General features: G+C 39.1%; 1 protein-coding gene across 4 annotated transcripts in view; it reads right to left on the minus strand.

Annotated features, from left to right (window-relative positions):
- The window catches only part of rufy2 (RUN and FYVE domain containing 2), a 105,364-nt gene extending 82,646 nt beyond the window's left edge, over window positions 1-22,718 (minus strand). Inside the window, exons 1-2 of one of the 4 annotated variants that reach the window (XM_051923464.1) lie at window positions 21,315-21,947; window positions 1,154-1,327 (exon numbers count right to left, since the gene is read on the minus strand). In XM_051923464.1, coding sequence (XP_051779424.1) covers window positions 1,154-1,327; window positions 21,315-21,582 — 442 coding nt within the window. In that variant the 5' untranslated portion in view covers window positions 21,583-21,947. Of the gene's footprint in view, window positions 1-1,153; window positions 1,328-21,314; window positions 21,948-22,563 lie in introns of those variants that run through there. The other 3 variants (XM_028795954.2, XM_028795952.2, XM_028795955.2) reach the window with 3 other exon arrangements.
- Between the last annotated feature and the right edge of the window lie 271 nt (window positions 22,719-22,989).

Here is a 22,989-nt window from a genome sequence, read left to right on the forward strand (position 1 = left end):
GAATATCCTGACAAATAAAATAAAGCCATATTCAGTTGTTTGATTTTTTTAAGGTTACTTACTTTTGTGTTTGTAAATGTCTGATAATTTGCCTTTGACAACAGACCATAAGTACTGCCTTAGGCCCAAGGTATCTGACTTATAGGTATTCTGTTTATAAATAAACGTCACAGCAGGCTTTCTAATCATCCACAATGGAAAATAAATGCCACATGTCCTATTTTCTGTTGGATATTTTAAAAGTTGTACTTTAAAAGGCATTTCAATATTGTTAAAACTCCTTTAGCTCCTTTCTTTCACAGTAATCCAAGTATAGCTTCAAGTCTGACAGACGTTTACTGCTGTCTGTTTCTGTATTCTAACTGGTTGGTTCACACCTATCACAGAGATCTAAACATTAAGGTGGAGCTTAAATTGATAAACAATCGCACCTCTATTTCATTTAAGTAAAAACAACAAAATTATTTTAGTCTGGAGTTTTTACTCCTTAGCCACCTGTTCTCGATAGCTGCAATAAAACTGCATCACACACAAATATTTTAGTCAGGTCCTGTAGGTTTACAATGGAAATGCATTCCTTTTAGTGCGAGGTAAAAGCATTAACCATTAAAAACGCTTCTTCTAAACTTGAGAGTAAAGTGTAAATAACTACAATTACCTTTTCTCAGGATATTTATTATTATAATTATTCCTGCATTAACCTACCCTAATATCTGAGTTACTGCTTTTACTGATAAAAGTACTGGAAGGTTCATAAGCCTGTTAACAGAGTGATTTAGTGGAAAACTACTTGACATTGCTTTCTATAATGAAAAGATGATGTATTTTATTGTATTTTGTTTGTTTTAAATATGGCAAGAATTTCACTGCCCCTGTACACAAAAATAAATTGTACTTTAACATGTATTCATATGAATTAACTGTTTTATGAATAAATATCTACATCATATTATCTGTTACACAAGCCATAGTTAAATAATACACCTAATAACTACCAGTTAACAAAATCTACATGAAAGTAAAAACAAGAAATGTGTTACCATAATGAACAAAGAATCATTATTTCATATAGCATATATTAAATAAATGCTTTCAAGTAAGTGCATACAGTAAATGACATCACTGCTCAAAACAGAAAGGAAAACTAAATTACCTTTAAGGCCATGCTTCAGGCAGTGCTCCATGACAACAAAAAACTGCTGCAGAGGTGGGTAATCAGAGTCCAAGGTCCGGCCAAAACTTAGTGCTGACTCGATCAGTCCTTTGATACTAAGCTTTGCCATGTTTAATAAATTGGCTCGCTCAAGTGCCATGGGTTCTCTTAAAACTGGAAAAGAAAAATGAGTCAGAGAGGCCTACTCCAGAGTTCAGTATTAATAATCTTTTCAAATAAAAAAATAATTAAAATGAGGAAAAAAAAAAACAAAACTTAACATTTTGATGAAGAAATGTACAATACACAGAACAGGGGTAAAGGTGGATATCTAATAAAAATAAACACAAAATTAAGTTTGTAGATGGTAAATATATCATTGCCTTTGAATACAATAAAACATAAATGTAAGGTATTTTTTCCTGTGCAGACTTCATGAGTGTTCTTCTTCCATAATTACATACCATAAGGCAGTCTGACAGCCGGGCCGCGAGAGAACTGCCGGCAACGGAGACTCACTCAGACTTTTCAGAACGCTTGGCGGGGAGGGCTTAGCAGCAGCACAGAGAGAGGAGAGAGACCGAGGTGAGAGGGTATTACAACAAAGTATTTTGATGGTCCCGACAGTTTCCCCATATGACACGAGTCTATAGAAATCGCGTTACTATGAAGTACGTTCAGCAGATGCTGTCATTACAACGAAGTGACCTTGAAATGCTTGAACGAATCATCCACAGAGTAGTTAGATCTTTCGTCGCAGCTCAGTTGTGCACATTTGCACAAAGATCCCCAAACAGAAACATTGTAAAAAAAATCTCTTTCTTTGAACTTTCCACATACTGTTTTTTTTTTTTTTTTGCTGTTTTTGTTTTCTGTGGTTTTCAGTGATACCTTTTGCTTATTGCTTGTCAACATTTGAAAAACATCCATTGGAATTTAACTCATTGTCACCCTCCTCTAGAAATGGCAGATACGAAAAAAAGATTGCAGTGTTAATGTTTGTGATGTGCAATCTGTTGGAATGGCAAATGCAAAGCATATGTCTTTGTTATATGCAAAAACAAGAAGAAAAATCTCAGGTTTCCAGTCCGTGGAAAAATTTGCATCTAATAAAGTGGTCCTTGCTGTCAAAAAAGGTTGGGGACCACTGCCATAAGGCATTAAAAACACACACAGATACAGTATGATTATTAGGCTGAACTACAGTACATTAAAAAAAAAAAGCATGATATAGTGTCACTTAAGAAAAAATGTTTCAGAACCACCTGCTCTTTAGTTATTTCATCATTAGTCCGACTTTTAATAACAGTATGGCAAAAAAACAAAACAATGTCAATCTATTTTCTGTATTTTATTTTGACAATAAAAAATGAAGCCAGAGCTTACTATAACGTTTGCAGGATGGACAATCTCAGCCTTGAATGCTCTCAGCAACCAATGAGTAGTTTCTGATAATCTACCAGATGCAAAGACACACATCATCATGTGGCAGACTCCTTTCCAAAATGGTTAAGTTTTGGTATTGCTTTGGGCTAGGCCATAAATTTACAATGTTGCATTCTGCTCATTTTCATTTAAGCATACATAATACCTAATCAATGACTTTGTTAAATGGTGCGACTCAAACCACCTACACCTGAACACCAGCAAAACCAAGGAGCTGGTGGTGGATTTTAGGAGGCCCAGACCCCTCATAGACCCAGTGATCATCAAAGGTGACTGTGTGCAGATGGTGCAGACCTATAAATATCTGGGAGTGCAGCTGGATGATAAATTAGACTGGACTGCCAATACTGATGCGCTGTGCAAGAAAGGACAGAGCCAGTTATACTACCTTAGAAGGCTGGCGTCCTTCAACATCTGCAATAAGATGCTGCAGATGTTCTATCAGACAGTTGTGGCGAGCGCCCTCTTCTACGCGGTGGTGTGCTGGGGAGGCAGCATTAAGAGGAAAGACGCCTCACGCCTGGACAAACTGGTGAGGAAGGCAAGCTCTATTGTTGGCATGGAGCTGGACAGTTTAACATCTGTGGCAGAGCGAAGGGCACTCAGCAGGCTCCTATCAATTATGGAGAATCCACTGCATCCGCTTAATAGTATCATCTCCAGACAGAAGAGCAGCTTCAGCGACAGACTGCTGTCACTGTCCTGCTCCACTGACAGATTGAGGAGATCGTTCCTCCCCCAAACTATGCGACTCTTTAATTCCACCCGGGGGGGGGGGGGGGGGTAAATGTTAACATTTAACATTATACATAGTTATTGTCTGTTTTTCACCTGCATTATTATCATTCTTTAATTTAATATTATTTATTGTATCAGTATGCTGCTGCTGAAGAATGTGAATTTCCCATTGGGATTAATAAAGTATCTATCTATCTATCTATCTATCTATCTATCTATCTATCTATCTATCTATCTATCTACATGTGCTGATAGACAATATTACCAGCAATCAATGATCGATTACTTGCATCATTGATGAATGTTACTTTGTCAATGATTTAAACCATGTCATTGAAGACACTGTAAATACTCCTTTTAAAGCAGGCTCTTATGTCTCAGTTGTATACAGAAAGACTGAAGCCTTTGCAGAGAAGGCACAAGTTTGTGAAAATACTTTATACTGTATGCCTGTTGAAAAGTGTGTTGCAGTGATATTATGGCTACTATTGCTGGCTTTCGATGAGATCTTTATCTTTGTTATGTAAACTGGGTAGTAAAGGTACATCAATTACTCATGAGGGAAGCGACTCCATGAAATTGTGGATGGCAATGAAAGGAGATGGAAGGACAGTTGATAAGTCATATACACTCATCAATGCCTCAAAGGAATCTGACACAAATTATTACAATCAAAACGGATCTCTCTTAATTTTAGTTCAGGCTATAACTGATCATCTGTACTGATATACTTGTTATTTGGCAGAAATTAAAGGTTGAAATACTGTATGTGGCTTAGTAAGAAATGTGTACCTTTAATATAGTTAAAAACCATTTATTCACATGAATGACTTGGTTACATACATTTCTAAACATATAGGTCAAATAGCTGTTGTAACTGAATACTAACATTTATTACTAAATGACTTTTGATTTTAACTTAAATATTTTGTGAGTTTAGTTGTTCCACAATCTCTTTCTGATTACTTCTGTAAACCAGCATTTTGCTTCAGATCCAAACATTGACAGACTGGTCAGGCTAATTTCTTCCTAGCTACTAATTTGTTCACCTGTCCTTTTCTACATTAAGTGGGATACCTCTGAAGCTTATTACAGTGCATTGAAGCTAACTAGGAGTATACCCTGTGGCTAAACCTGAGAATTCTACACCTCACCCAGCCCTAATACACATGCTTTTCTTAAATAGGCTATATTTTAAAAATGATTCTGTTTTAAGGCTTGGTTAAGAGTTTTCCCATATATGTGTAATCATTTATTTTGTTTCTCACTTGCTACTTCCATACACGAAAGGCTTTAAATTGTCTGAGAAAGCTGTAAAACTTGCTGGCTTAGAACTTCCAAACAGGAAGACCAATACATACTGTGAAAAATTCTAAACTCTGTGAACACACAGAAGATCTGACAGGGTCTCTGTAAATGTGTGTCAGTGATTGTGGGCACAAAGTAAGAATAAACCCTACATTTAAGTTCAGCCTTATGAAATGACAAAAAGCAGGTTAGGTGCATTGGCGATTCTAAATTGTCCCTCGTGTGTGTCTGGTGTGTGGGTGTGTATGTGTGTGCACCCTGCCCGGGGTTTGTTTCCTGCCTTGCACCCTGTGTTGGCTGTGATTGGCTCCAGCAGACCCCCGTGACCCTGTAGTTAGGATATAGCGGGTTAGGTAATGGATGGATACTAAATTTAATTACATATGTGTAACCTGTCACTCCTTGAAGAAAAGGTGAAAGCTGAGATTACATTCTATCTTACATTACCATCCATTAAAGCAGAAAAGAATCCACTGATGAAGTGGAAGAGCCATGTATCGGAGCTACCTCACCTTGCCAAGGCTGATATTAAGCTTTTATGCTCTGGCAATCAGTGTACCACCAAAGAGAATGTTCAGTGCCAGAGGGCACGCTGTCTTGCCTCACAGATTACAGATAAAACTGTACAAAATAAATATGTTGACATTTCTACATTTTAATTTATAATAAAGAAAATTTCATATAGAATAGGCCAGAAGCACTTTCTTTATGTAAATGATGTAAATCACTACTGCTCATTTCATTTTTTTTACATTTGTTACATTTTAGTTTTAACAATTACAGTTAAGGGTCAGGATTTATACTTCTCTGTTTACAGATCACAAAATATAGTTCATTAAACCCTGCCTCTGCAATTTAAATAATATCAAGAACAAAAGGAAATTCCCTTGACAAACTTGTAAAACCTGATCATATGATATTCAATATCAGCAACAAAAAATGAAATGTAGTCTTAGTACTTGTGCACTATGTGTTGTTGATTAAAAAAAGCAAATGATTTGTGCTTCCGGGTAATATGGCCCATTTGGTGAAATGTAAATCCAGTTAAACTGTGCATCTATTCTTGGATCATATGATAAATAACTGATTAGCTCTACTGAGACAGGAGGCCTTAATGGCTATCAATGGCCTGAATTTTCAGTCCAATGTCCACAAATGTGTCGTTGTGTGAGCCTTGGCAAGTCTTTTCACCTGCTTGTGCTTCAACAACCAAAATGTTGAAACATTTTGACTGTGAGCCTGTGATTTGTAACCAAGACATCTAAATAAAGTCAGTTAGTCAGTCATTGTCCAACCCGCCATATCCTAACACAGGGTCACGGGGGTCTGCTGGAGCCAATCCCAGCCAGCACAAGGTGCAAGGCAGGAACAATTCCCGGGCCAGGAACAAAACCCACGCAGACACGGTGAGAACATGCAAACTCCACGCAGGGAGTTACCAGGGAAGCGAACCCAGGTCTCCTTACTGTGAGGCAGCAGTGTAAAGTCACTGTAAAATGAAATATTTATAAAACAAACAAGTCAGTTCTTCAAAAATTCAATCAGGATGATTTTTTTTAAGATTAATGCACTGTTTAATTTAAAAATGCAGGGGTCCAAAGCAGGAATGCTAAAGTACTGTGGATATAAAAAGTCTACACACCCATACCACAATCGCAGGTTTTGTGTAAAGAAAAAAATTAAACCAAGATAATTCCTGCCAGAACATATTCCACCTTTATTACAAAATTGTTATATATACAAAAAAGATGAAAACAAATCAGAAACTCTTTAGTGAAAAAAGGGAAAAAAATTCCAACAAAAACCTGGTTGCATTAGTCTCCAAGCCCCTTAATAATCAAGGATGTGGCTGCATTCAGAATCAGCCAATCACAGCAAGTCTCATCTCAAATAGTAGTCAGTAGACACCTGACATCAATTAAAGATTGATTGAGCTCATACAAAGTTTTGCTCTTCTTGTAGGATTATTCAGATATCCTCTTGGTTGTAAAACACTCCAAAAGCCATGGTGCACAAAGAGCTTTTAAAACATGAACAGGGACTCATCATCTCATCATTGAAAGGGTATCAATCAGGACTGGGCTACAAAAAAAAAAAAGTATCCAAAGCATGAAATATCCCATGGAGCAAGGTGAAGACAGTCATCAACAAGTGGAGGACATTTGGCTTAACAGTAACTCTACCAAGATCAGGACGTGCCTCCAAGACTGATGTGAAGACAAGGAGGAAACTGGTCAGGGAGGCCACCAAGAAGCCTACATCAACATTAAAGAAACTGCAGGATTTCTTGGCAAGAACTGGTTGTTCCCTACATATGACAACAATCAGTCATATTCCTCAGGGGTTGTGGAGTAGGATATCAAAACAAAAGCCTTTACCCCCACAAAGAAAAACATCCAAGCCCGGCTGAACTTTGCAAAAAGACATACCCAGTCTCCCAAGACCATGCAGAAAAATGTATTATGGTCTGAGGAGACCAAGGTTGAACTATTTGGCCATAATTCCAAAAGGTATGTTTGGTACAAAAATAACACAGCACATCATCAAAAGAACACCATACCTACAGTGAAGCAAGGTGGAGGCAGCGTCATGCTTTGGGGCTGCTTTTCGTCAGCTGGAACTGTGGTTTTAGTCAAGGTGGATGGAATCATGAATAGATCCAAGTATCAGTCTATTTGGGCACAAAACCTTTAAGCATCTGCTAGGAAGCTAAAGACAAAGAGGAGCTTCACCTTTCAACAGGACAATGACCCAAAACATACATCAAATTCAACAAAGCAATGGTGTCGTCAAAGGAGGATCAGTGTTCTGGAATGGCCCAGCCAGAACCTAGACCTTTATCCAATTTAAAATCTGTGGGGTGACCTGAGCAGAAATGTGCACAGGAGATGCCCTCGTAATTTGGCAGGTCTGCAAATTTTTTTGCAAGGAGTGGGAAAAATTCTCACAAAAGACTGATGCTGTAATACAATCCAAAAGTGATTCAACTAAGTATTAGTTTAGGGAGTGGACACACTAATGAAACTAGGTTTTTGTATGATTTTTTCCCCTTTTTTCACTAAACAGTTTCTGATTTGATTTCACCTTTGTATAGAATACAAATTTGCAATAAAGCTGGAAAAAACTCTGACTAGATTTACCTTGGTTTCATTTTTGATTACACAAAATCTGTGAATTTGGCAGGGGTGTGTAGACTTTTATATCCACTGTGCCTGTACATTAATCTGTACATCACTTAGAGGAGTATTGGTAATTGTCCATCAACCCAATAAAAGGGAGACAGAGGCAAATTATAAAAAGGGTAGTCAGATGATGTTTAAACGTACGGAAGATAAAAGAAGTGTTATGATTAGTCAACCTACATCTGACTACAATGGTAATGAAAACAGATATATTAGAAATAGTACTAGAATAAATCTATATTACAAATGTTTGCATTTGGGGTATGGCAGCCAGCAAACCAACCAAGTTCAATTCTTATCAGTAAAAAAGTGGCATGATTACAGACAATTTAGTGCTTGTATAGCCCAAAATCACACAAGCAATGCCTCAAAGTGCTTTAACTGGCCCTGTTTTTTGACAGTCCCCCAGCCTTGACTGCCTAAGATGACAAGAAAAATCCCTCTATGGAAAAAATGGAAGAAATGTTGGGAAAGGCAATTCAGAGAGAGAGAGGCCCTCTTCCAGATAGGTTGGGGGTGTGCAATGGGTTTCAAACATGGCATAAAAACAATCTATCTTACTAAACCACAGTTAATATATGCACGGCGGACGCACCGAGGCACATGCGCACTGCGGCCTTGGCGCCCGCCCCAGAGTCCAGAGTCAAACGCAGCGGCTTTCCAAAACGTGGCGGCTTCCCAGAGTCAGTAGGCGGCGCCTGAACAACACAACCTCTGAGCGCCCAAACAACACAACCTATACAGTCAAACGCAGCGGCTTCCCAAAACACGGCAGATTCCCAGAGTCAGTAGGTGGCGCCCAAACAACACAACCTGTAAGCGCCCAAACAACACCACCTGTAAACTAGACTTGCTCTAATCCACTGTGCCAGTAATGTAGATCACATAATGGTCATTCAGTTTGGCGTCCGCCCCAGAGTCCAGAGTCAAACGCAGCGGTGTCCCAAAACGTGGCGGCGCCCGCCCCAGAGTCAAACTCAGAGACTTCCCAAAACGCGGCGGCTTCCCAGAGTCAGTAGGTGGCGCCCAAATAACACAATGTAATGCGCCGTGGCGCCCGCCCCAGAGTCAAACGCAGCGGCTTCCCAGAGTCAGTAGGTGGCGCCCAAACAACACAACCTGTGAGCTACACTTGCTCTAACCCACTGTGCCAGTAGTATAGATCACATAACGGTCACAGACTCTAACCCAGCGGCTTCCCAGACTCAGTGGCTGGCACACGAACACCACAACCTGTACACTAAACTTGCTGTGCTCCACTCTGCCAGCAGTCGGTGTCAGCAAAGGCAACGGAATCACGTCTCCACAAAACGAAACCTCTTTAGTACAGATATGCTTATGTAATTAAATGACATTTCCCCAGACGCACCCACCCTCCATGATAAGTCATCCATCCAGATATCGGACAGAACAGAAACTGATTGCCATTCTTAGATTTCCGATTCGCTAGCGAATTGCGGGCTTACTTGTACAAAAATTAACACAAGTGATCCTCTTCACAGAGCTATCACTGCCGCCTCGGAAATATAATGCAATGGTACAACCTACTAGGCAAAGTGCAAGAATAGATTATACCACTCACTATCACATATTAGGATACAGATTTGTTTAAATACATCAAAAACAAAATCCAGACTAATTACGATAAATGAAAAACAACAACATCTGTCCATCAGCCAATTGTAGAACTACTACCAGATTGTAGAAAAGGAGTAAAACATAAGGAATGACCAACAGCAAAAGCATCATTTGGGCATGAAGCATCCCACTTTTTTACTAATTCATCAAAACAGGAAGACCAGGTTAACAGAAAAAGCTCTAAGGTCTATAAAGCCATTTTTCTTAGGATATAATGGTGCAGCATGCATTTTCATGTCTGGTTTCTTAATATAAAAAGAGAATTATCTGAATACTATAGAACATTTGAATATCGGTATATACCAATGTAACATCTTTAGTGCTGCAATGTTTTCATCTGTAAATATTTTGAGCAGATGTTTAGACTAGAAATACACCAACATTTTATTAGCAATAATTATGAGAAAAACTGTAGTCAACACTGTCTAAATGCTAAATATCTTGTGCTACATTCAAATATTGTTTAGTCAATGTCCTGACAAATGCAAGCTTTTCTGGGAGCACAAGAGAAAACAACTCATTATTAGGTAGGGGTATCTAATAAATTCACAGAGTGACCACTTTATTTTCCTTTTTTAAGCGGTCATGTGAAATATTCAGGAATTGTAGGTTTATGTATATTGCATTTTACAATAAGAGACTAGGTGATACAAGCCTTAAACATAATTAATACTTTGTCACTTTGATATGCGCTTTTCAGACAAGCATGCCCTAACTACAGTGTAAATAAACTGTGTGTGTAAAGCTTGCTTCAAATCTTATAAACACAAACCTCCTTCTTCCAACCCAGGTTGTAATTTACTGGCTTGCATATACAAGCAGATTAAAAGTGTTAATTTAGTCTGGTTTTTCATGTCGAGCTAAAAGAGGAACAGCTACACCTTTGTAGAGGCTTCATGCACAAAACTCTCTCGGTTGTAATAACCGTTAGTGGTATAGAAAGAAACTGGTACTGGAATAGAAAAGAGTATAATTACCTATAGTATTTCAGACAAACACTGAAATTCAAATTGCTATAGATAAATAAAATCTTTTCCTGTATATTTGCTTTTTTTGTTCAACACTTTGTACACAGAAGAAATGACTTTGCCAAAATGTAAGAATTTTTTTTTAATTGAATTTACAGATTTGCTATATAAATTAAATATACTGTTATTATTAGTAAAATTATTAATATTAATAACAATAATACTACAGCCAGTTTGATTAGCCAAAGTGACAAAGTTGGGACAATGTTACTGGTGTGTCTTGTTCAAAGTGACACAATTAAGTCTGTACTGGGGACTGACAGGACAATCTTCTGACCAACAAATTACTACTATGTCACACTTTCCAGTCAAAATCCCAAAGAATATAACTTTCAATATTATTTTAGATAGTTTGGGGGGAAAAAAAAAAACCTGAAACTTTTATGCACATTTCTGAAAATACAGCTTGATTCCCAAAATTACACAGAATCTCAACCCTCATTAACAGAAAGCTTTAATCAATCTGTTAATTAATGAACTTAATAAATAAATAAACAGTTAATAAATAAACTTTTGACATTTTTGGAAAACTAGTATCTTGTACCAGTCTTCCTCAGGTGCAATAACTTCAAAGTTGCATAGTTTTGAACTTTTACTTTTATTTAAATGAAATGCCTAAAGGAAAGCACTTTTGTACCCACATTCAAATTCATGGTTGAATGTCTAATGTCTGGTACCTGCATGTTTTTACAAAACTCATGGTATCTCTGTACAGTAGTTTATTTCCAAAGTACAAACCAGGTGAAACTTTGCAACTCAGAATAAAGCACATTACTTTAGAAAAAGGATTAAGTCAATATTGTGCCGCATAAAAAGCAATCATGTCTACCCTTGTCACTGGATTACTCTGTCAGCAAGAACAGACATCCAAAATAATATTATGTATTATTTTAAAACAAAACATTTTATAATGTTTCATTTTGATGTGTTCCAAATATTGTACTGGTAACTTAACATTTTGTTAGAGATCTATTCTTAAACAGATCAGTGGATAATGACTCCAACAAACTAATTTATTATCATTAATAATGAAAATATGATTTTAGAGGAACATTTCTGTTCTGATCGATAGATAATAATTAAGGATGTAGTGATCAAAGCAGTGTAAGGGGGCAATAATGGATGCTTTTTCATGGTAATGATAACAGCAAAATCAAAAATGGAGAATATACTCACACAAAAAGCTGATATGTAAGCCACTGCCCTCAGAATGCAAGACTACTGTGAATATGGCAAGTGTGCATTTATATTTCTTTACTTGGTAAAAGATGTGTGGGATGCTCATACAGCAATTGTCATCTTAGCTCATCAGAGATGGGGTGTTTCAAACAATGAAATAACACTCTTCTACTTAGCTTATGAATAAAATGTAGATGAGGGCAGAGACTTACTGTTAGTAGCAAAGGTGGAATGTGCACCAAACTCAGCTTTACAAATAAGCCTCTGTGGCACTCTCCATGAGTGCAGTTAAGAGAAATGATTCATGTGGATAAAGTAAGCTATGTGGTGAGGACAGAGAGAGGTGACGTGACCAATGATGAAGCTCGAAGTTGGAAGAACTGACTGGTAACATAACATGAACAGGCCCAACCCCTTAGAACACTGAGGACAATGAAGAGTTGACTAGAGAGAAGGTGTGATCAGAAGTCAAACAGAATCATTTCAACGCATTGCTAGCTTTAGAAGGACTTTTAAAAAAGAAGTAGCCCATCTTAACCTGAAGAGACTAAACATTAAACTAGGGATCTTGATAAATCTATGTGTTTGTTAAAGAAACACTAAGCAACTAAATGAAAAGTCATGCAAAGCAAGAGATGTTATTTGTGTCAACTATTACTTTGAAATGCTCAGTGTATTACATCATGTGGCCTATTAGTGTGCTGTACAACGGACATACCCAGGACATAACCCTAAGGGTCCATTTTAAGTATCTAATCTACACTATGGTCAGTTCTAATCCTCTTTATCCTAACAAGCTAACCATAGCTTTGTAAAACCTCTACAGTGCATATTTCAAAACCCCAAAAATTAAAAAAGTAAAAGCATATTTTCTGAGCAAGCACCTTCTGTGAATTGCAAATGTACCACTTTAAAAAGCACAGGGCCTGGTCTCTTTGGCATAGTCTACCTTAGCTTTGCTCACAAATGCCCTCAACCTGGCAATATACCAGTATACTCCTGAGAATGCTTTTAGGTGTAAAAAGACTATGACGTTCAGTAAAAACGAGACAATAACTGTAGAATTTAGCTGGTAGCATTTAGACTCAATGTACAAACTGTTTATTTTGAAGTAGGTGCTTTAATAAATACATTTTCCTTCTTCATCTCAAAAATGATATAAAAGAAACAGTCTAATTAAACTGCACTTTTCTTTAACATTATTTTCCAATTGTAAAACTACACGGAATAAAAACAAGTGGCCACTGCAGCTCTCTAAGACCAGTCTATCCATCCATTGTCATAAGCACAGGATAAATTACAGCTCTTGAAGAGCATAAAAAAGTTCAGACAATAGATTAGAATGATTTAATAAAATGCTGCAAACCAGGGCTGTCCTTGGACAATACTACACATGAAATAAGGCAACAACCCCTACTAGACATTACTAATACTGTATTACATAATATACCCAAATATTCTCAAATCTGCTTGAGGATACTGAGGGGCCAGACCCTAACCCAATAGGCCTGGATACAAGACTGGAAATAACATAGTATCATACAATCTAAAGCATTAAAATATACTAGTTTTTCTCAATTGTGAGTAAAAATGGTAACAAGTAATTTGTGGGTCTAAACTGGCCAAGTTATACAGAAGTCCTTCCAGAGCTGGATTCTACTGTAAAAGATGCACCGTCCTCTAGGAGAACAAAAAAAAAAAAAAAAAAAAGCATTACCAGCTACTCTAGCAAAGTGGTTCTCAAGTTAGTAAATGGCACTTTCTTTGTCCTAGGCTGGAAATTTAGCTCAATAAATAAATAAACAAACAGCATAACACACAACACCACCCACTGCCTCCAAATACACAGCAGAATAACTAAAGAGGAAAACTTCTTACCTAGTCAAAGATAAAAAGAGCAATCAGTCACAGTTTTCATATTGGCACTCAGTTTGGTTTTCATTCCCTTTGTTGCTACACCTTCAGTAGACTAAGAGCGCATCCCATAACTGAGCCTGCCTTTTTAATTGTTGAATTAGCTTGCTGATTCCGTTGGATTCTCTTGAAGTGATACTACCAGCCCAGCACACTGTGGCAGAGAAAATGCACTGGCCATCACAGAGTTGTAGAACACGTCAAGGATGTCACTACCTACATTAAAGGAACATAACCTTCTAAGAAAAGAAAAAAAAAAGTGTGCTCTGCCCTCTTTTGTAGTTCTTCTGTATTATGAGACCAGTCGAGCCTCTTCTTGATGTAGACCCCACCCCTGGGTACCTGTAGCAGTGCAACGCCTCCACATCCAATGCCTGAATAGCGACTGGGCGAAGAGGATCTTTGGTACAGTGAAAGTCAAAAACCAGTTCCTTGGTTTTGTTGATGTTAAGCTGCAGACAATCCTGAGGGCCCAAAGAGGTTGGAGGCTTTTATCCCAACAAACTTCCAATTTCAATTGGCTTTCTGCTTTAGTAATGTATTATTTTCCAGTTTCTATGTTTTGATATCAATCCAGAAAAACTGGGTTAGCTCATTTTTACTAGAACACAGCAAAAATGTATGTATGATACATGAAGATTATTTAGTGTTTTTATCATGTTTTATAAGATTTTCAACATCATCGTTTATATTCTGATATTACAGGTGTTTTTGTTGTTAAAGCCTTTTTTTAACTTATTAACTAATCAGCACTCTAGTGGGTATGACATTAGAACACTCTAGACGAGAACAGGCCATTCAGCCCAACAAAGCTCGTCAGTCCTATCCACTTATTTCTTCTAAAAAAACATCAAGTCGAGTTTTGAAAGTCCCCAAAGTCTTACTGTCTACCACACTACTTGGTCGCTTATTCCAAGTGTCTATCGTTCTTTGTGTAAAGAAAAACTTCCTAATATTTGTGTGAAATGTACCCTTAACAAGTTTCAAACGATGTCCCCGTGTTCTTGATGAACTCATTTTAAAGGCACAGTCTCGATCCACTGGACTAATTACCTTCATAATTTTAAACACTTAAATCATGTCACCTCTTAATCTTCTTTTGTGTAAACTGACACTGAAGCATCTATAGCTTTCAGCATTTAGTGCTTTTTACCCTGGCGTCTACTGTGCTTATCTTTAATTCTCACTTTTCGGATACAATTATGGGATCAAATTTCGCAGAAGGTGAATTAATAGGTAAAGGACAGAAAAAAAAAAAAGCTCTGATCAATTTGCCAATTTTCACTAAAAAAGGGCTCGCTCAGTGATCGGTAAAAAGGCTGATAACAAAAAATGATATTTTCAACCCCTGCTTTTCTAAGCTTTACAGTAATTTACTTATAGCGCTCCTTTATGCAAGACATTATGATAGTTGAGCCAGCTTGCGTGATTTTTTTCTTTTGCAGCAAACCTCCTGCAGTGTAAACAAAGAGCAGCAAGTAGAAGCTAATTTTATCAGTGAACGAGAGGCAATCGGTATATTAGTCTTTACGTTAAAGAAAATGGAGTAATAAACTGGAAAAAAAAGTAATTGTAGAAGTTGCCCAGTGCCACTAAACAAAATGAAAGAAAAGCTGCTTTAAGGAATTCAGACCTTTATTTTGTCCTTTAAATTAAAACAGACACCGCTTGTGTTTGGACAGAGAGCTTGTTTAAATGCAGCAGCTTACACTTTTAATTGGAATAAGAAACAATAAAGACAAACTTGAAATTGCCGCTTAGTAAACAAGAGACTTTTTTTAAATTTTTTTTTAAGGATTTGTACTGTTATTATTATTTGTTGCTATGTGCCATACAGTATATGTTTTAGTAAGAAACAACTACTACATAATTAAAATAGTAATCCATGTTATAATCACACCTCAAGAATTATGGAATGTCTAGTTGATACACTGAAGAAAAAAAACACACCAGTATCAATATAGTAAATGTGTATTTTAACAGCAAAATAGCTGTAGTGCATTTAATGATTTAAAATGATTAAAACATATAAGTGCATGAATATTTACACTTAAGCAGCATTTAATTGCCAAAATCAATTAACTGATTGTATGAGTGTTTATATATTATATATATATATATATATATATATATATATATATATATTGTCACGCATGTGCACTTAAGGAGCCGTGTAAGAACCCAAACCCATGAAATCGCATGCCAGAAGGAAATGGCGGGGTACTAACCTCTCTCTCTTTGTTCCTGCAGAAAGAAAGAAGCACCGCCGCCACGAATCCATCACGACTACCTAACCATGCACTACGTCTTCCGTCTTTCCTCTGTCAACTACTGATGACGTCAGCATCCCAGGATCCATCTGGGTTCCTTCCCAGCATCCCTCTCTACCTGTGTCCGTTCCCTCTCCATAAATGATCCCCCATTACGCCATTTTGTCTGTCTGTTGTAATGTTAACTTTTTCAACTGACTCATTTACTAATTCTTTGCAGTATACGGGGCCGGAAAACCCCAACCCTTTATGACGTGTTTGTCTTTATTTTACAATATTATATATATATATATATATATATATATATATATATATATATATATATATACACACACACACACACACACAGTACGTATATACATTGTGGCAGACGACCAGGGACCTTGCCCCACCAGGACGCATGGAGCAGGGACAGACTGGGAAAGGATCAATATCTCCCCTGGGTGCAAGAGGGCAGTCCCCCTGGTTTCCACCAGGGGGTGCCTGAATGGTTCCCGCGCCATGGAGGACAGCACTTCCGCCACACCAGGAAGTGCTGCTGGAAGACCATCATAGAGTTCCTGGAACACATCCGGGGCGTTATAAAAGGGGCCGCCTTACTTCATTCAGGGAGCCGGAGTCAGGAGGAGAAAGACGGAGCTTGCAAGAGAGGAGTGGAGGCAGCTGGTTTGCATCGGGGCGCCTGGACAGCTCCAGAGCCTGGGTCTGCAGCACTTCCGCCACACCCGGAAGTGCTGCCAGAAGATGATCGGGAAGCACCTGGAGCCCTTCCATGTGCAGTATAAAAGAGGCCACCTCACTCCATTCAAAGAGCCAGAGTCAGAAGGTAGAGGACAGCTTGGTGCACAGTATGGTGCTATAGAAGGCAGACAAATAATAAATGTGTGTGTTTTGGACTTGGGTGTTCTGTGTCTGTCTGTAATCAAAGGCTGAATCTTCCGCAATTATATATATATTTTTTTCTTGGTAAGAGAATTGATGAAAACTACTGTTTTAAACTATGCCTTGTTTCAGATAGGTACAGTGCATCCGGAAAGTATTCACAGCACATCACTTTTTCCACATTTTGTTATGTTACAGCCTTATTCCAAAATGGATTAAATTCATTTTTTTCCTCAGAATTTTACACACAACACCCCATAATGACAACATGAAAAAAGTTTACTTGAGGTTTTTGCAAATTTATTAAAAATAAAAAAACTGAGAAAGCACATGTACATAAGTATTCACAGCCTTTGCTCAATACTTTGTCGATGCACCTTTGGCAGCAATTAAAGCCTCAAGTCTTTTTGAATATGATGCCACAAGCTTGGCACACCTATCCTTGGCCAGTTTCACCCATTCCTCTTTGCAGCACCTCTCAAGCTCCATCAGGTTGGATGGGAAGCGTCGGTGCACAGCCATTTTATGATCTCTCCAGAGATGTTCAATCGGATTCAAGTCTGGGCTCTGGCTGGGCCACTCAAGGACATCCACAGAGTTGTCCTGAAGCCACTCCTTTGAAATCTTGGCTGTGTGCTTAGGGTCGTTGTCCTGCTGAAAGATGAACCGTCGCCCCAGTCTGAGGTCAAGAGCGCTCTGGAGCAGGTTTTCATCCAGGATGACTCTGTACATTGCTGCAGTCATCTTTCCCTTTATCCTGACTAGTCTCCCAGTCCCTGCCGCTGAATAACATCCCCACAGCATGAGGCTGCCACCACCATGCTTCACTGTAGGGATGGTATTGGCCTGGTGATGAGCGGTGCCTGGTTTCCTCCAAATGTGACGCCTGGCATTCACACCAAAGAGTTCAATCTTTGTCTCATCAGACTAGAGAATTTTCTTTCTTATGGTCTGAGAGTCCTTCAGGTGCCTTTTGGCAAACTCCAGGTGGGCTGCCATGTGCCTTTTACTAAGGAGTGGCTTCCGTCTGGCCACTCTACCATACAGGCCTGATTGGTGGATTGCTGCAGAGGTGGTTGTCCTTCTGGAAGGTTCTCCTCTCTCCACAGAGGACCTCTGGAGCTCTGACAGAGTGACCATCGGGTTGTTTGTCACCTTCCTGACTAAGGCCCTTCTCCCCCGATCGCTCAGTTTAGATGGCCGGCCAGCTCTAGGAAGAGTCCTGGTGTTTTCGAACTTCTTCCACTTATGGATGATGGAGGCCACTGTGCTCATTGGGACCTTCAAAGCAGCAGAAATTTTTCTGTAACCTTCCCCAGATTTGTGCCTCGAGACAATCCTGTCTCGGAGGTCTACAGACAATTCCTTTGACTTCATGCTTGGTTTGTGCTCTGACATGAACTATCAACTGTGGGACCTTATATAGACAGGTGTGTGCCTTTCCAAATCATGTCCAGTCAACTGAATTTACCACAGGTGGACTTCAATTAAGCTGCAGAAACATCTCAAGGATGATCAGGGGAAACAGGATGCACCTGAGCTCAATTTTGAGCTTCATGGCAAAGGCTGTGAATACTTATGTACATCCATCCATCCATCCATTTTCCAACCCGCTGAATCCGAACACAGGGTCACGGGGGTCTGCTGGAGCCAATCCCAGCCAACACAGGGCACAAGGCAGGAAACAATCCTGGGCAGGGTGCCAACCCACCACAGGACACACACAAACACACCCACACACCAAGCACACACTAGGGCCAATTTAGAATCGCCAATCCACCTAACCTGCATGTCTTTGGACTGTGGGAGGAAACCGGAGCGCCCGGAGGAAACCCACGCAGACACGGGGAGAACATGCAAACTCCACGCAGGGAGGACCCGGGAAGCGAACCCAGGTCCCCAGGTCTCCCAACTGCGAGGCAGCAGCGCTACCCACTGCGCCACCGTGCCGCCCACTTATGTACATGTGCTTTCTCAATTTTTTTATTTTTAATAAATTTGCAAAAATGTCAAGTAAACTTTTTCACATTGTCATTATGGGGTGTTGTGTGTACAATTCTGAGGAAAAAAATTAATTTAATCCATTTTGGAATAAGGCTGTAACATAACAAAATGTGGAAAAAGTGATGCGGTGTGAATACTTTCCGGATGCACTGTAAATTACAGAAAAAAACTAAACAATATCAGAATCATTGTCAGAATCGGCCAATCAAGTAACATGAAATCAGTGATCAGTACTGGCCTTAAAAAACCTGATCGGAGCATCCCTAATACAATTATATCTAAATTTCTTTTAAACATAAACCTCAAACTATTGTACTTTTCAGAATGCAGAAAATTAAAAAAAGGGTTAAGTAAAAGATATGATCACTTAGAAATAAAATGACTCATGGATTATGAAATTTCTTGGAGCAAAAACCTGACAGCCATGGTGGGTCCTCAGGACAGAATTTAAACACAACTGCTCTAGTTCTGCTGCTTTCCCTTTCCCTCAACTGGTTAAGCTATATGCTTGCCCAAGGTTCAAAGCCTGTCAGAGGGCCAGATGGTTGGTTACCAAGAAGCATTGTCCTCTGGTTTATACATGTGGGTATGTGTGGTTAGCAGTACACAGGTATCCTGTCACGATTTAGTCCCTACTACACTTGAAGAAATAAATCTTTGCAAGTAATTAATTTTATCATGTCAAGGAAATTTACCAACTTAAACTTAAGTTGTGTTTACAAAATATAATTACTTTATACAAAAATGATAAAATTAGTTAATCTACGTGTATTTGACGCCAGCAATGACAAAAACGACAACTCGCTCAGGGTACTTAAAGCTGGTCAGGTACATTGGTAATTAACATTCAAATATTTTTTTTATTCAGACCCACCATTTACACTCATCAACACAAGTAATAAAGAACATGCAACACATTTTTATTTATGACTGTATAATCTAGATATCTACTATATAATAAAACTGTAGCGGGTGTGTCTGATCCATCTGAGAAATCGGATACATCAGTTTGGCTTTGGTCGCTCAGTGGTTGGGATAATGACAAGAAACATTAGGGATGCAAAGTTCAATTCCTTACTTTTTTGTAAAACAAAAAAGTTAAAACAGAGCATTTCAATCGACAGTAACAATGGGTGGCCAAACAGCAATTAGGTGCAAGCTTTGTTGCCTTCAAAGGCAGGAAGCAATTGTAAAAACACAAACGGCATTTTCCCAGCTTGTAAAGGGAGACCATTTACTATGGATGGTAGTCCAAAAGTGTACAGGAAGAAAGCAAGACCTCGAAATGACAGAGTCTGAGAAGCACGCTTTGCAGGAACAAACAGAGAGAAAGCACCAAGCAAGAGAAGTTGAGACACATGAAGATACCAAGGAAAGGCATAGGAGGAACACGGAGGGTACAGAGATACCAAAAATCATAAATTTTAAAATTTATTCAAGAAATGTAGCTAGTGGTCTTAAAATTTTTTAAAACAAATTTTGGAGTGTAATCCCAGAATTAATGGATGAGAAAATGTGCTTGTGATGTTAGGGTGGGCAACAAATTTGCCAGGGAGTATAAAAAAAAATATATTATAAATCAACATTGACAAGGCATTTGGGGAAAAAAGCAATTCGCTAGAAGTCTTTAACTTTCGTTTCAGTTGTACAAAATGCTGGGGATTCCTTGGAATACAATGCAACAAATGGGGTGTTTCAATATGCAAAATGTCATAGTTATATGCTACATACATATTTTTTTAAGTTAAGCCAACTTAACTACAGTATGTACTGTGAAAATGGACATACTGTATAATTTTGTGTGCATGAAAAGTTAATTTTGAGTATGATTACATTAAAATAAGTGAATAATGACATCTCCCCACCCCAAGATGAATAGATAGATACTTTATTAATCCCAAGGGGAAATACACATACTCCAGCAGCATCATACAGATACAAAAACAATATTAAATTAAAGAGTAATAAAGATGCAGATGCAGGTATAACAGACAATAACTTTGACCTCTGAATTCTGCCTCTGTTTAAAAGAAATTAATCTAAAGGCTTTGTTTCAGGTCAGTTAATTGTGTTAATGGGACATCTAAGAGAATGGTGTTAATATATCTAAAAACTGCTTTGTGATACGAGCAAACATGATCATTTCAAGTTAAACTAAGTTAAAACAGATGCATAAGTTAAACTTCGTCATGACCTACTAGTGTCTGAGAGTGTATCCCAGACAGGCTGGTATACGTTGTCTGATTTGATTCCAGCTTGCGCCCATACAGTAGTAGCGGGTAAAGGGCCTTGTACCAGTTGGCATCTAAAACTGAATAAAAGTGATTTCAGATAATCGTCAAATGAGGTAGGCAGCAGGTGAATCCGCCCAGAATACGTCAGCCCACCCAACCCAGATCAACTGATGTGGCGTAAGTAGGCCTGACAGTCTGTTATTCCCGGGAAAGCAGAAGATGATGTAAGAGCGACCACTAAACTCCCGTCAGTTTGCGTCTGTCTCTTAACTATAACTGCACAGCTTTTTACGATGGACCCACCTTTAAACGCACAAGGACATCCCTCGGTTACTCACCCTGTTCGCCCCAGTCCTCTGAAAGCGACGCTGTCCTGTGCTCGGCCGTTTTGGGCAGTACATGGATGCCTCCCGACAACGTTTCGGAGGCTTTCCTGGCCAGAGCAAAGATGGGCGCCTGCCACCTGCCTTCGGCCGCCTTCCCGCTGCCCACTGCTTTTTCGCTCGCCTTTTCCTCTTGCAAGCGGAGGACGCCGAACACTTGGTCTTTTTCCTTGCTACTTTCTGCTTCTGTCAAGGTAAGCTCCTGTTCCGCCGGGGACGCCATTATTCCCGCACCATTTGAGGAACACGCTGGCGTTGATGGTAAAGAAGGACTTGCACAGGCGGCCCCTGCCGATGCCAGGCTGTAGGGGAGCCGTCTATCTGCGCCTGATGTGGCTTTCTACATGTTTCTCCACCCGCTTCTGCACGCGCGCCGGTGGCTGCCGCTCCTCCTGTTTACGGTTCTGCAGCTGGAAGTCTGTGACAGCTCACTCAGGGGGCGGGGCCGCGAACACAAAGCAATACGTAATGGGCGCGTGGACAGGCGCCTCGGGAGCAAACACGAGCGCGCGCAACTATGTCTGCTGCCCGCAGAAACGAATTCATGATGTGACGTCACCCAGACAGCGGTTGGAATTCAGATTTTGTACAATTACAAGTAGGCGAGTAGAGATTTTCGCTTTAGTATCTGTTCCGAAATGAAAAACAACATAAATAAATGCAATGTCAATTCAAATAAAAAACACATTTTCGCCGTTTTCTTCATTTTACTATTCTAAACGACGGGAGTCGGCCTTCAGGAAAGAATTAAAGGTGGGTAACAATCACTCTGTGCTTGTTTGCGCAGATTATGTTTTTTTTTTTTATAGTAGGGTGGTTACTAGCTCGCGATCTTTAAGCGACGATATAGGCCAGCAATACTTAAAATGATTTAAGCACGCGTTTTGAGTAAGCGCCGTTACAGGGGGCAAATCCTCCAATATTTACATACTCTCTAAAATATACTTAACTTTTCCGATTCGTTCCGTTTGGTGGGGAAAAATATATGATACACATGTAGACACTTTTGCTATTCATGCAAAGATTCAGTCACCCGTCCATGGAATATTTCGTACATTTTAACTCGGGCTGTGCCCTAATATTATAAACCAAGCCCTGCCCTGCCCTGGGAGAAAAATCAAACTATTTTTCGAAGAGTAAATGTTTATAGTAAGTCACTTTCTAGTGGTTTATACAGAGTACTATGAAAATACAGCTTACTTACATAATATTCTTAGCACTGTTCAATCCAATTCAACGTTGCGCAGAGCCTACACGGGCACCAGCCCTAGATTGCTGCCAGTCCGTCCAAGGCCCACTGACACATAAAGCCACCGGCCAACTGGGAGTGACAGATTACCGTTACAGGCACATATTTAATGAGGTGGAAGAAAAAGCCCCACGGATGCGGAGAGAATGCGCGGATTCTCTGCCAACTGGAAATGGGATTTGAGCATACAGCAGGACAAAGGTTCTGTGAGGCAACAGTGCTTATCACTGCCACAAAGTTCCAAGTCTAAAGTTTGCCTGATCTCTTTTATTTAAAGAAAAAAAAATAAAGTGTTATTAGTAACATAATGTTATGCCTTTTCCCTTCGCTCTGTACACCTCCATCAATAAATATAATAGCAGGTCAGATCACTTGCAGTAA

This window comes from Erpetoichthys calabaricus, chromosome 2, assembly GCF_900747795.2.
Source record: "Erpetoichthys calabaricus chromosome 2, fErpCal1.3, whole genome shotgun sequence".
NCBI classification, from domain to species: Eukaryota; Metazoa; Chordata; class Cladistia; order Polypteriformes; family Polypteridae; genus Erpetoichthys; species Erpetoichthys calabaricus.